This window comes from Polypterus senegalus, chromosome 1, assembly GCF_016835505.1.
Source record: "Polypterus senegalus isolate Bchr_013 chromosome 1, ASM1683550v1, whole genome shotgun sequence".
NCBI classification, from domain to species: Eukaryota; Metazoa; Chordata; class Cladistia; order Polypteriformes; family Polypteridae; genus Polypterus; species Polypterus senegalus.
The window spans coordinates 265,855,741-265,869,300 of NC_053154.1; the positions used below are offsets into that span (position 1 = coordinate 265,855,741).

General features: G+C 41.2%; 1 protein-coding gene across 1 annotated transcript; it reads right to left on the minus strand.

Annotated features, from left to right (window-relative positions):
* Positions 1-2,140: 2,140 nt before the first annotated feature.
* Positions 2,141-12,757, minus strand: LOC120541560 (neurofilament medium polypeptide-like). Its single transcript, XM_039773310.1, has 3 exons — positions 11,682-12,757; positions 6,224-6,348; positions 2,141-4,527 (listed from the first exon to the last, which is right to left on the minus strand). The coding sequence occupies exons 1-3, from the start codon at positions 12,714-12,716 to the stop codon at positions 2,514-2,516; spliced, it is 3,174 nt and encodes a 1,057-aa protein (XP_039629244.1). The 5' UTR covers positions 12,717-12,757; the 3' UTR covers positions 2,141-2,513.
* Positions 12,758-13,560: the final 803 nt, after the last annotated feature.

Here is a 13,560-nt window from a genome sequence, read left to right on the forward strand (position 1 = left end):
TGGTTTGTGTGCTTCTAAAGATTCGTAAGAGTCACAAAAGGCCTGCACGGAGCATTTCCACTAATCCTCACATTTCAGGTGGTACAATTCAAAGGCCAATAGCCCAAATAATTCTAATGGACAACAGACAACATTCTAGTAGCACCAAATCAAACAATCTTTTTTTTTTTTTTGATACTCACTTCATTCGCCAACCCTTCCCCACCTCCCCCAGCTACACATCGTTGTAAAGAGGGAGGCTGAACGCACCCCAAGAAGATGTGGTCGCTCCTCCAAAACCCCTCTTAAACAGTGATACAATGGGAAACAAATTGCTCCTCTTTGCTTGATCAGCTGCTGGCTTGCTGCTGCTCCTGTGTGGCGTGACCTGCATCTCGTGCGGCGCTTCAAACGTTTTAAAGTCACTGCCTTGTCTCTCTTCTCCCCCAGACATCCTCAAACTCTATTCGATCTCTTTTCGCTGTTCCGTTATTTCACCAAGTAATATTTTCCATTTGTTTGCACTATTGCAATCTTTACTCTCATTTTCTTGAGACTTTACAATTTTCCTACTTCCATTATCTCTGATCTGCTCTGCACGTGTATCACGGGACTTGCTTCCAAAGGCTGTATGTGACTTGAAAGTGTCTCTCTGTCTCCCAAACATCTCTACCTCTACCATGTTTCATAATATTTTTGACACTGACTACAATGCAGTTTATTTTTTAGATTTCTTATATATTTCAAATGCGCGACAACTACTATTTATGTGCAACTTATACTGTATTTGATGTATCTGAAAAAAAAATTGATCTGCATGTACACCCACAGCAGGCCCAAGTCTCACAGGCTGTCAACCACTGCTGTCGTGCTATTAAGAGTAAAATAAGACCATATTAAATTGAAACAGAAGTGCAAAATAGAGCCAATATGAAAGAGGAATAAACAAAGATTGTCTTCTCCAAAAAACTACACTGAGATTTGCTGTAGTATTGATGATCATCTATTCAATATTCACAATTTATACACAATTTTCTGAGAGATAGACAGTTAAATGTCACCCATGTTCCTCCTGTGGGTTGCTTTAGCCAACAGTGCAGAACTAAGCAGATCCTGATATACGAGCTGAGCTTTTTTCCCCTCTTATTGTAAAGTGAATGACAATTACAATGTATGGTGATAAATTGGTTGCTGAGAGTGTGTTATAATAAATGTAGACTGTAATATTTCACAAATTGCAGTGTGACTTAGAGAATTTGATAAGTGGGTGATGTAAGTGCTGTGCTGGACTCTTTCCCAGCCAAGGAGCCATAATGGAAGGACAGTATGGAAGGAGGCATAACCTGGATGGGATGGGGTTGAATCAATATCCCAAATAAAGGGATAAATTACTGAATAATATTGGGGAGTTGTTACCTCAAGGACAGTTCCTTCCCCAGTATGGTAAAGTGCAGTGCTCCACTGGGATGAACCCAGTAAGGACACCCGCAGGGAAGTATGGGAGTCGTAGTCCTGAGGGACAATCCTATTGGGGTCCTTTAGGTGCCACAAGGGGGTGCTGCAGGGAGAGGTACTCCCTGTTTTAGGAGGGTTCCATATGAGCAGGAAGTGCTTCCAACGGGCTATACCCAGGCACCGGAAGTGCTCCTGGGTCTGACATAAAAGTGAGTCATCAATCTATCTCCAGTGATGGAGAGTTGGGAGGCCAAAGGCAAAGCTCACCTTGAGGAGGAAAAGGAGGATTGTGTATTGAAAAACTGTGGACTGGTCTGAATGCAAGGTATATTGTGAAAATAAAACGGTTTATTTTGTACCTAGGACTGTTTAGTCTGGTGTCTGGGGTTTTGGGGAGCCAGTCTTTTACAGAGGACAAAAGAAGCATAAATCATGAATTAACCTGTTCCATTACCAAATGAGTACATTGTGTGACAAAATGCTCACCCAACTCTTTACACTTAGGGAGAGAAAGTGTCTGGGATCCCAACTGAATTTTCATAAATCACAGATTTTAAGAGAACCTGTCATTAAGGACCATCCCCTTCTGTATCAAGCACAGCAGCCACAACCTTTTTGTGCAACACCAAGATAACAGCAGCAGCTCCTACTAAACCAGTATCAGTAATTGTATGATCTACTATATTGTCGGTTTCTGAGATGTATTTGTTTAATAATGACATTTCCACATTTCAGACTTATGTACAGTTTCTTTTAATGTGTTACTAGGTGGTACGGATACTCCTAATCATTTCAAGACAAGTATTGTGGTATGTTGTCAGGTGAGATTTTCATTGCCCAAGACCTACCATCATTTAAATGGATTACAGTTTTTCATGCAGTACAGTATTATCAAATTCATTTTCCAAAATACATACATTCATGATGTCTTGAAAGGCTAGCAAGCTACATGCATCTTAGCTCAAATTGCATCGTTGCTTTCTTTTCTAATATTATGAGAGTTTTAGATTTGCGTATTTGGTCAATTGTTGTGGCTGTCCTCCATGGGTATTTTAGACCCTTCAGTATACTTTACAGTGTCACCCAGAGAGGTGAGGACTTTGTCTGTCAATGCCATTTTCTAAGCCAGAATCAAGTGTACCGTCTGTAATTTCTTCAGAAACTGTAGCCAAGGACAGTCCCTCTTTAAGCTTCCTATCTGTGATGATACTCCCTCCATCCTCTTCTGTCTTGTCTTTTTGATACTCATTAATCTTCATTGGGCCTCTTGAAGAAGAATCCTCTCCATAATGCTGCGTCTGCAGAGCATCTTCGGATCCTGTCAAGGTGGGGCTGTGCACAACTTGGAATTCTCCATCCTTCTGCTTATGAGGTTTTATTTCTGGGATGAGTTTAGATTTAAAATGGTCGTACTTGTTCTCTGAGTCCTTAAGTTCAAACTGTTTACCTTCCTGTTCATCATTTTTTCTGTCAGAATCAGCTTCTTTGGTTGGAGAATCTATCTTTTCCTGTTTTGCATTATCTTCTTCAGTTGAAGGCTCCATTTCTACACATTTTTTAATATCTTCTTTAATCGGAGGTGTCATATTTCCTAATTTTTCATTATCTTCTTTAGTAGAAGACTCAATTTTCTCCTGTTTTTCACTATCTTCTTTTAATGGAGAGGTCATGTTTTTCAGTTTTTCGTTAATATTGTTAGTTGGAGACTCTAATTTGCCCTGATTGTCATTGTGTTCTTTAGTTTCAGAATGCATTTTTTCCTGTTTCTCGTTATCTTCTTTTGATTGAGAGGCCATATTCTCCAGATTTTCCACACCATTTGTTTCCATGTTTGGTTCCTCCTGATCCATTTTGATTGTTTCTTCAACTTCAGTTTTTATGTTTTCATTTATTAATGTTGTATCTCTTACTTCCTTAACTTCAGGTGTTTCAGTCTGCTTAGAATACTTATCTTTGGCAATCATGTGGCTCTTTATCTCTTCTTCTTTAGTGGTCTCAAGTTCACTTGCCATCTCAGTCACTAAAGGTGGCTCACATGTTTCAGACTTTAATGGACTTGATGCTTGTCCATTCTGAAATTCATCTTGCTTCTCTGTGACCTGGACCACTGGGTCAAGACCTGTAATTTTGACTTTCTCCATTTCCTTCATTACCACCTCTTGACTTTCCACTCTGATACAACTTTGAGTCTCTTCTCCATCTTTCACCTTATTATTTACAGTTTTTGGTGACTTGCCCCCCTCTACCATGAGAAGGTGCTCACTCTCTGAACCATCCACATGCTTTGCATTTTGTCCTGTGGGGTTCTCAGTTTCTTCTGTGTCCATAAAAGATGTCTCATCTTTCTCAGTTGTCTCCTCTTTGATGGGGTGTTCCTCTGGTTTTAGCATAACATCTTCACATTCTTCTTTGCAGGCATCTTGTATAACTGTTTCTCTAAATGCACTCTCTTCTGGCATCTGTTTCTCTTGATCTTTCAATCCCATCTCCTTCTGCTCATCTTCATTTTTATACCCTGTTGTTTCCATGATCATCTTACTAAGGGCAGAGATTGTGTCTGAAACTTGGCCTACCTTCTCGCTTTCTGCTTCATCAGCTGGAGTGTTTTTTAAACATTCCTCCACCTCTTCTGAGGTGCTTATTTGGCTTTTTTCCTGAATTGCCTTAACATCTCGGAGTTCGTCGTTAGAAGCCTCTGCCTCTGCTTCATCCTCTCCACCTCCTGATGTCACTTCAGATTTCACAGAGTCTTGAACTGTTTCTTCTCCCATACACAGGGTGTCAGGTAAAGTGCTTGTCAGCATTGTGGCAGCTTCTGTAACTGAAGCTTCTTCTGAGGTGTCCTTTTCCTTGGATTCCTCTTTTGTGCTGATTAATTGTTCCTGTAGATCTTCGATTTCTGTCATCTCAACCTCTTTGGTTGTTTCCGTAATGATTTCTTCAACAAACTTGTACTGAGGCTCCTGTCTATAAGATGCCTTCTTTGTGACACGTGGAAGAGTATATATAGGGGACTGTCGATACACATGGGGCATTGAAATTTGGGCTCCAGCCACCAAGGAAAACCGTGTTTCTTCTCCTTCCAAAAGTTTCCTAGGAATAAAAAAACAATTTGTCTGTGAGAAGTGCATTCTGTGCTAAATTAAGAGTTGTTCTTTATTGCCAAAGAGACATGCTCGATGCTCAGGTTTTGCGTGAAAGAGAGCATTCATTTATATACTTTCTAATATGAATAAAAATGACTAACATAGAGTATAACAAAACCATTGCATACTTATCGAATATCTATCCATCTATATTCTGAACCTGTTTATTCCATTACAGGGCCACAGTGAGCCAATGATTAAGTTGGTAGCATCAGCAGAAAGGCTGGAATGAACCCTGGACTGGGGACCAGTTCACCACAGAGTACATTCACCTGCACCAAGCTAACCTCTTTGAGCTGCGGGAGAAAACTTGAGAAAGATGGAGGCAGACCCAGGAGAACAAGCAGGCACCTTGGAGAGTGACCAGGCTGGGATTTCAACCCAAGATCTCTGAGACAGTGAGGCAGTAGCAATAACCAGTAAATCAGCACAACACCTACTAGGGCAGACCCTAGTCCCGGTGATTGTGATAATGGATGGATAAATATTGCTGTTGCCCAGGTTTTCAATTTTTGGACTTACTGTATCTTGCAGCCACCATTCAAGTCAAGTTTTACTTCTCAAAGTTCCTTAAAATCTAAAATAATTGTAATTATGCTAATGTGGTTCTTTACTACAATAATGAGTTGTGTAAAAGAAAAAATTCACATAAAAAAAGATTTAAAATTAAGTCTGATTTGATAAAGAGAGTTCACAGATGGAGGTCCGGGCAGTCAGCCTATTCAGCATGACCTATAGCTAAAACTGAGCAGTTTTTGATATGAAAATGTGACTCAAACGTATATCTTCATCAAACAAAAATAGGAAATACTAACAAAGCACTTATTATCTTAATTGGGGAGATGGAGCATGTTCTGATTTCATCAAGGCTCAGTCGTGGATGTTACTGCAGCTTTTAACAAGCCCTCACTGAATTGGTCATTCATTTCAACTTCTAATCTGCTTATTCAGCTCAGGGTCACAGGCAGCAGGAGCCTCTCTGAGCAGAATCAAGGCAATTTAGGGAGCCACTAGCACATTTGATTTAATATAGCATCATTCTACAATGCAGATCATACCAGCAATTTAGACCACTTTGTTTCTTTCTATTTCTTAAAAAATGGAGCACAGGAAAGTCAAGTGATTCATGCCAAGTCACTGGGGACTCTGCTTTGGCAGCTCAGCTCATTTCCACCATGCAGTTTAACTTGGCATTATAAATGTGGCCATGCCCACTGTAAGGAAACACACGTGTATAAGTACAATGATAAAAAAAGACTTGGAGAAACCAGCTTTATTTCACTCACCCTTGGTAGTAACTGCTTGTGTGATTTAGGCTATTTTTAATTTAATCTCCGGGAATTAGACAAGGTAATACTGAGGCCGCACTGATAAAAGATCAAGGGTGGATTCAGCTGTCTTCATGATTTATTTCATTCTGACTATAAGCAGATTATGACTAATACAGTTAAATAACTTCTTAGGGGAACACTAACAATACAGAATGTGGTAAATTCTAGAAAACAAAAAAATCAAAAGAAGTCATTAAAGGTAGTACATTTATAAAGTTCTCTGCATTGTAAAGATTTAACTCGTCAAACACACAAGTAAGAGAAAAGCAATGATCTGGAAAGTGACAGTTGTCATTTGAACAAAGCAGGTACCTGTAGGAGGCAATTTCGACATCTAGAGCCATCTTGACATTCAGGAGGTCCTGGTATTCCCTCAGGTACCCAGACAGCTCACATTTGGTGTGTTTCAGCTCATGTTCTAGCTGCTGGATAGTATGCTGAAAAAGAAGAAGTATATGTACTCAGCTAGCAGCATTTCACATGCTGTACTCAATCTGATGCTATTGAGTATCATGTTATTACATCACATGTATTACATGTACGAGAAGTCAATGAACACTTTTCTCAGTGCTTTGTTTTGCATGATATTGTCACAGGAAACCACAGGCCACATCCCAAAGATGTGCAGGTAGGGTGAGTCTGCAGCTCCAAACTGTCCAAGCGTGAGCGTTGGTGGACATTTGTGTGCTTGAGTGTGCCCTGTAATGGCTGTCTCCCAATGCTACTGTGGTGGACGTTTATTTTTATCATACATGCACTGCTCTCTCATTACTTTACTGCTCCACATCACACAGCTAGCTTTGACTTTTATTTTCATCCTTGAGCCATCGCCTAACAGCTTGTTTCAGTCCATTTGCTTTGCAGTGATATGGCCAAACATGAGAGCTTCATGAGAGCATCTTGGGGAGTCATGAAATCAGAACTAAAGATGGGACATCTTCTAAAATGGGTGTGGGATGCGCCCCGGTCCTCACTGCAACTCGTCAAACAACACCCTCCTGAGCACCATAAGTGGGCTCAGAGAGGAGAGGCTCAAAGGAAGTAGACATATCTCTAGGTATTTTTAAATGAATGCAATGTGTCCATTTTTGAACAATGTATTCTATATTTCCCAGTACTGTATAATATTTTGTTTCCACAGTTTTAATTTTTTATACTTCGTGGTGATCTCTGTTCAAATGTACAGTTCTCAAAAGCATTCCACCCCATTTAGCAGATTTTCATAGCTGGTTGCCATTTTTATATTCGTGGTTACATTGTGATGAAGGCCCGGCAGATTGTTTAAGAGCACATTTTTGCTCTGTGCTGCTTTATGATTCTAGGTAATTTATTTTGTGTCCATCTGGGCTCTTCTCTGTAATATTTTGATACAACACAACAGGAACATTAATATAGAAGAAAGTTAGTATACATAATATTGCTTGGACATTGAAGCCAGACCCTTAGACCGCTGACCAGGATTAGATGTCCGTTCTCTTCACGGTCACACAAGTCACCAGAGTCTGGGCTGACCAGTCAACTGTTTGGACATGCTGAGAGAACGACACACAAATGTTCTCCGATCGAGAAGAGAATTTGAACAGCAAGTGCACTAAAACAAGGACGGTGTCTTTTTAACGACCTACACTCCTCCTCCTTACTCCTAATATTTATTTCAATACATTTTTCAAAGCATTTCCTTTATTTCCTAAATACAGAAGAGAGACTGAAGCTGGGCAGTAATTGATCCATGTCTATTGGGCTATAAGAGCTTTGCAAAAAGCCTGCACTTTGTAATAGTGAAGAGCTTGAATTTTGAGAAATGAAAAGACAACGTGCAAAAATGGTGCCTTAAAGAACACTAAAGACAACTTCATTTACGTCTACTTAATTAAATATGTTAATGTGATGGTAAGTTTAGCTTTAGCAAAGTATAAAGTCAAATCAACACCAAAAGTTTGGATGTGAGCATTAATAGGCTTTGTGCCCTAGAAACCAAGTTACCCAAACTATTCCATAACATTTCAGTAATCATTTCCCAAACTGATGCTGATGTTTCTGATCATAAAATAGCTCATTACATTGACAAATGAGAATTCAGAATTAATTGCAGAACTACATTATTTGAATGTTCTTCTAGAGTGCCTCTTTCTCTTGCATAATTTGGCTCAAAAACTAATCAGGATATCTCATAACAGGCTTAAGTTTCGAGGATTGTATTTTTCTATCCACGTGACACACAGACACACACACACCCATCATCGAGATATCAATGTTTTGGCTATCAGGGGACCCTAAAATGTCGAGATCCGTCAAAAACCGGAAATTAGAAAATTTTTGATGAATCTAAAAGCTTTCTCTACCTCCCACATAGTTGAATGGTTAAGGTGGGAGAGGGTGCAAAGCAAAAATCCAAAAAACTTCCAAAATTAATAAACTGGAGTCTGGAAAGCAGGAAGAGAAATGTGTTGAAAACTAGACAAACGGACAGACCCTGAAGGGCTATTAGTGCGTTCATGTGCAGTGAGAAAGTCTGGTGCAAGAGGGGACACTTCTGCACTTGAAGACCACCCGAGTATTCATGCCAGCATAGTCATTAAAGGGAAAACACTCCTCAACCACAAGCCAACTTCAGGATAGGCTTCACGGATGAACAATGCATTCACTGAACTCGATAGCAGCCCAGTCTGTGTGCCCTCCTCTTTAAATGAAGTTCACAAGATTTCAATTTTGTCATGAATGAAAAGTTTAGGAAAGCATATGGGGACCATTGTTGAATTAATTTTAGCTACATTCATGCTAATTTTCTTACATAAATATTCCAAATATTTTTTCAGGTTTAACTTCTGTGCAGGATATTCTTATTTTTAAATATATTACATCTTTCAGTCTGTGACTTGAATGTGTCCTTTTCATGCATTGTGCTAGTGTAACAACTGACGATATAAACTGGCTACGTGTGAGTCCGGGGGTCTGTGCCACTGTGGCCTCCAGTGGAATAGCAGCTCATTCAGGGAGTCGTTTCTCCAGGGCAACCACACTCTTAAAAATAAAGGTGCCAGGGTGGGTCTTCAGAGGGATACCATAAGGGAGTCATTTTTGATTCCTGAAAGACCCTTCCACATGCAGATTGGTAACAGGCTGTAAATCATGAATAGACGGTAACAGATTTGTGAAATATCAATAACTCATGATTTTAAAAGGACTCTCTTGCTGCATAACACAACATGAGCGAGGTCCATGATTTCTTAATCTGTTATTGTCCTGCTAGAGGGCCTATCATACATTAAAGATTTCAGTTTTTTACTTTTTCTACACATTAGAACGTTTATATGCAAAGAACCCTTCCCATAATGAGACGGTGCTTGGTCAAGCAGTGGCACTAGGAGGAGCCACACAACCCAGTAAAGGGTGCCATGACAGAACCGTTCATTTTTAAAAGTGCAGGATAGACCCTGAATTCAATTAATGAGGAAGATAAGGAATGACTTAATAAATGAAATTCATTTTGGTTTTATTTTAAGATAATATACTAAAGATAATGTGGCGTCTGATTATTAATGTTCAGGGTGCCTACTATTTGCTGCGTTTAAGGGGGCGCGCAACTCTTAGGAGAGGCGCTGGGTTGCTATTGACGGCATTGGGAGAAGGGAGGGGGGGGGTGCGTACGGGGGCGGGGGTTGTGACAGGACGTAAGCAAGGGGGTGGTATGGAGGTATGGATGAGGATAAAGGAGGAAGAGTGAACAGGGAGGGGTGGCACGGTGGCGCAGTGGTAGCGCTGCTGCCTCGTAGTTAGGAGACCCGGGCTCGCTTCCCGGGTCCTCCCTGCGTGGAGCTAGCATGTTCTCCCCGTGTCTGCGTGGGTTTCCTCCGGGCGCTCCGGTTTCCTCCCACAATCCAAAGACATGCAGGTTAGGTGGATTGACGATTCAAAATTGGCCCTAGTGTGTGCTTGGTTTGTGGGTTGAAGTGGGTTGGCACCCTGCCCAGGATTGGTTCCTGCCTTGTGCCCTGTGTTGGCTGGGATTGGCTCCGTGACCCTGTATTCGGATTCAGCGGGTTGGAAAATGGACGGATGGATGAGTGAACAGGGAAAGTAATTAAAAGTGCAGTGTAGAGAAAAAGGGGTGCAGTTGTTCTTTTAACAGCGGGCTGGGGAAGGGGTCTTCGCTGTTGTCTTCAGTCCTTGTTATTCAATAAAGCCACGTTTCAAGCACCCGTTTTGTGACCCTACCTTTTTAGTCGCTATAATAATTTATTGTCATGTACCATAAAGAAAAACATCTCCAGGACGTATTATCTGCCAGCTACTTTCCGAGTCCGTATATTCCCCTCCGGCCATTATCACACCTCCAGTCTCCTCAATGCTGGACCAAGCCGTGGACGGGACGACGTTACTCAGAGCAAACCCCAGCATCATTTAGATAAGTGGAAAAATATGGACAAGCAGAAAAACACAGGAGAAATGAGGTAAATGTTACTTCCCTGACGATAAATAAAATATACGTCTGTGCCGTTCAGAATTATCAGTCGTGTACCAAAGGCTTAAAGAATTTTTCTTGAGTCTTCTTTTTCCGTGGAAATAACTTTTACAGATACCGGGCCAGCATCTGAACTCGGTTGTTCGGTGCGTATTAAAATCTCAGTTCTGAAACGGCACTTTCCTGCGTTTGTGTTGCTCCTCGGAGAGCCATTGCTTGACAGATGACATTTTCATTCTTAGAAGGCTTCTTAGCACAAGACGTTGCTTCTTTGAGCTTTGAAAAGGTTTCTGATATGTGAACAAAGCATAAATATTTAATGTCCAGTGGGCTAGCAGGCAAGCTACTGACAGATCAACAAATCCCTAACTTGGCCTGTGTATTATATTTCACAAAGTTGTTATTATATGTACACGGCTGTTTATGGAGCTTGTTACGGGTTTAAATAAATAAAATATCATTATGGAACCTACATGTGGATGGCTCTTTCGGGAACCAAAAACTGCTCCCCTTTGGCTCTGAAGAACCAATTGTTATTCATTTTATTTTTAAAAGTGGAATTCCGACTGTGCTGCAGCTCCCAGTAGTCTTGTCATTTCTGTCAACATATTGTTGATGTGTGAAGTTTCTTTACTTTGCAGCTGATCGTTTAAACTGTTAATATCGGGGTAATTTCAATGTACGGACTGCTCAATTTAGCAGACACGCCCCCCTTTATCTCCCCCCAACACCGTATTCATCACCGCCGACTAGTGAGCCCCATCTAAACCCAAACTACTCGTGTGCACCTGAACTGTATTACTGAGTTGTTTTCTTAGGCACTTTAAATCAAGAATATGCAACAAGGCGCTATACAATAGTGGGGGGCCCTGATCTATCTTCTCATAACCGTTTTCCAGATAATACACAAAACGTTTATTTCTCACTTTCCTGAACAGACGCCTGGTATGTACCACTGTGCAGGCGTATCTTGTGAAGCTGGAAAGCGGACAGACTAAGTGACCCGCCGTACGGACTGCCTAACTATTAACACAATCATTAATTTTATTAACTCCTTTATTCACTACAAAGTCGTGAGACTGTCCCAGCAACACCAGCTACAACTCAGAAACCAATGATGTGTGAAAACCCCGGGGTTCCAAAAGAAAATGAAATACCTACGGGTATAGGCAGCAAACCACACTGCGACCGTGAATCGAAATCGGGTTTGAAAGCAAAGAAAGCTCCACTTCCCGCGCCATTACTGTCACACCAGCAAAAACAGGTTAAAGTCGAACATCTTTAGAAAAGAAGGAAAGCGATCGGTACCTGATATTGCGTGATTTCCGCATCGTGTCTCTCTTCCAGGCTGATGAGTTGCCTCTCCAGACCCTCTTTGGTGCCTTTAATAGTTTCCAGTTCCGTGCTTTTAGACTGTAGCTGCCGATGGTGTTCGTGGATTTCTTGTTTTGTATCTTTAAGGGCTTTGCTGTTAATTTCGGCCGCCTTGGTCAGTTTGGCCATCCTGGTCTTGAAGCATTCATCATGTTTCATGGATGTACTTGTTTGACCTTCAAGCTGTTTTCTTATTTCCCTCAAAGCCGAAGCGATGTCCAGCTTCACAGGGTCTTTCACCTCGACTGCGAGCTCAGCTTGTCGAATTTGGATCATCATTTCTGAAACTTCTTCGCCGTGATCTTTCTTTAAGAAGACAATTTCATCAGCGAGAGACCGAGCTTTCTGTTCCAGCTCCATTTTTAAAAGGTACGCATCTTCAATATCTTTCTTTAAAGTCGTAATGGTGGCTTCGATATCTGACCGAATACGAGCTTCATTTTCGCACTTTTCCCTTAAAGTAGTGAAATCTTCTTCCAGGTGGTAACGCTCCAGGTCAATCCTGTTTTTCTGAAAGCTTACCTGCCGAATTTGTTCTCTTAGCTCTTTGATCTCAGGGTCATACACTTCTGAAAGTGACGAGCGAGAGATCTGTTTCTGGCGAAGTTCGGTAAGTTCGCTTTCTAGTATTTTGTTCTGGCTTTCCAGCCGATGGACTTTGTCGATAAAGCCGGCAAAGCGGTCATTGAGCCCCTGTAGAAGCTCCTTCTCGCTGACGCGCTTGTGTTCAACTTCTCTTAAGACGTGTCTTCCTTGGACTTCAGACGATTGCCATACTACTGGAGTTTTGAATGTTTGGTTAATCATCGTGTTACTCTTCGTCAGGGGAGCGGACACAAAGCTGGTCGGACTTTTGAAAGACGTTAGTTCCGAAGCAAAAAGAGGCTGACGTTTAGACTGAAATTGCACGGAGTCTCCTTTCACTCTTCCGTGGAGAGATCTCCGGCCATAATCCATGGAGTGGCTCATCCTCGTCGTTAAGGCAAGGCAGCAGCACTGACACGCCGACTGCTACCCGCTCAGTTGCGCTTATATACTGAGCGGTGAGTGGATCTGTCCAAGGCGCTGAAGAGGAAGCCCGTGACGCACAGTCGATGAATTACGTCATGTGGCTTATACGGTAAGTGACAGGCAGCTCCACCGGGCGACTGAAACACTTGCGAGGACCTCACAGAACGACTGCCAAGGGCAACACCGTTTGTGCTACATAGATACTGAACACATACGCTCCGATAATGATTCCTGGTTCTTTGAATGCTTAAGTGAAATATAAAGCGTGCTAAAATAGAGACTGCTTAAAACGCAAAGTCAATTTTGCACAACACAAAAAAAAAATTAAAATATTTCATATCATATTAGGAAATAAAATACAAGATAGCTTGTAATTATCAGCTCAAGTAGATCTTTACAATTCTGTAGTTAAAAATGTATATGCAATGCAAACATAGTAGTTTGAAGGTAATTTTTTGGAGCGTGGTTAACGTTGCATTAAGAAGATAAAAACAGCAGCTATCCCAGTTTAACTGTATACATTAGGACTGGTTATAAATGACGAGGTAATATTTAATAGTAAAGAAAAATAATTTAATGTCATGTTGATTTTCAGAAAGCAGTTGGTAGGTACCAGATGACATCAAACTAAAAGAGATGGGAGTTGAGGGTGTTATGTAGATGGGTGCAGAACTGGCTGTACATCCGCACGGGATGCACAGGGTGATGGTGCTAGGAACCTTAGCAGAGTTGGCTGAGTGGTGTTCCATACGGGTCAGTGCTAGGCTCGGTGCTATATATATATATATATATATACATATAT

Excerpts from the sequence above, each read along its gene's own strand:
- LOC120541560 (XM_039773310.1), bottom strand. The coding sequence starts at position 12,716 with ATGAGCCACTCCATGGATTATGGCCGGAGATCTCTCCACGGAAGAGTG. Across the intron at positions 6,349-11,681 it reads CGGAAATCACGCAATATCAG|CATACTATCCAGCAGCTAGA; the intron begins GTACCGATCGCT and ends CTTCTTTTTCAG. Across the intron at positions 4,528-6,223 it reads GTCGAAATTGCCTCCTACAG|GAAACTTTTGGAAGGAGAAG; the intron begins GTACCTGCTTTG and ends TTTTATTCCTAG.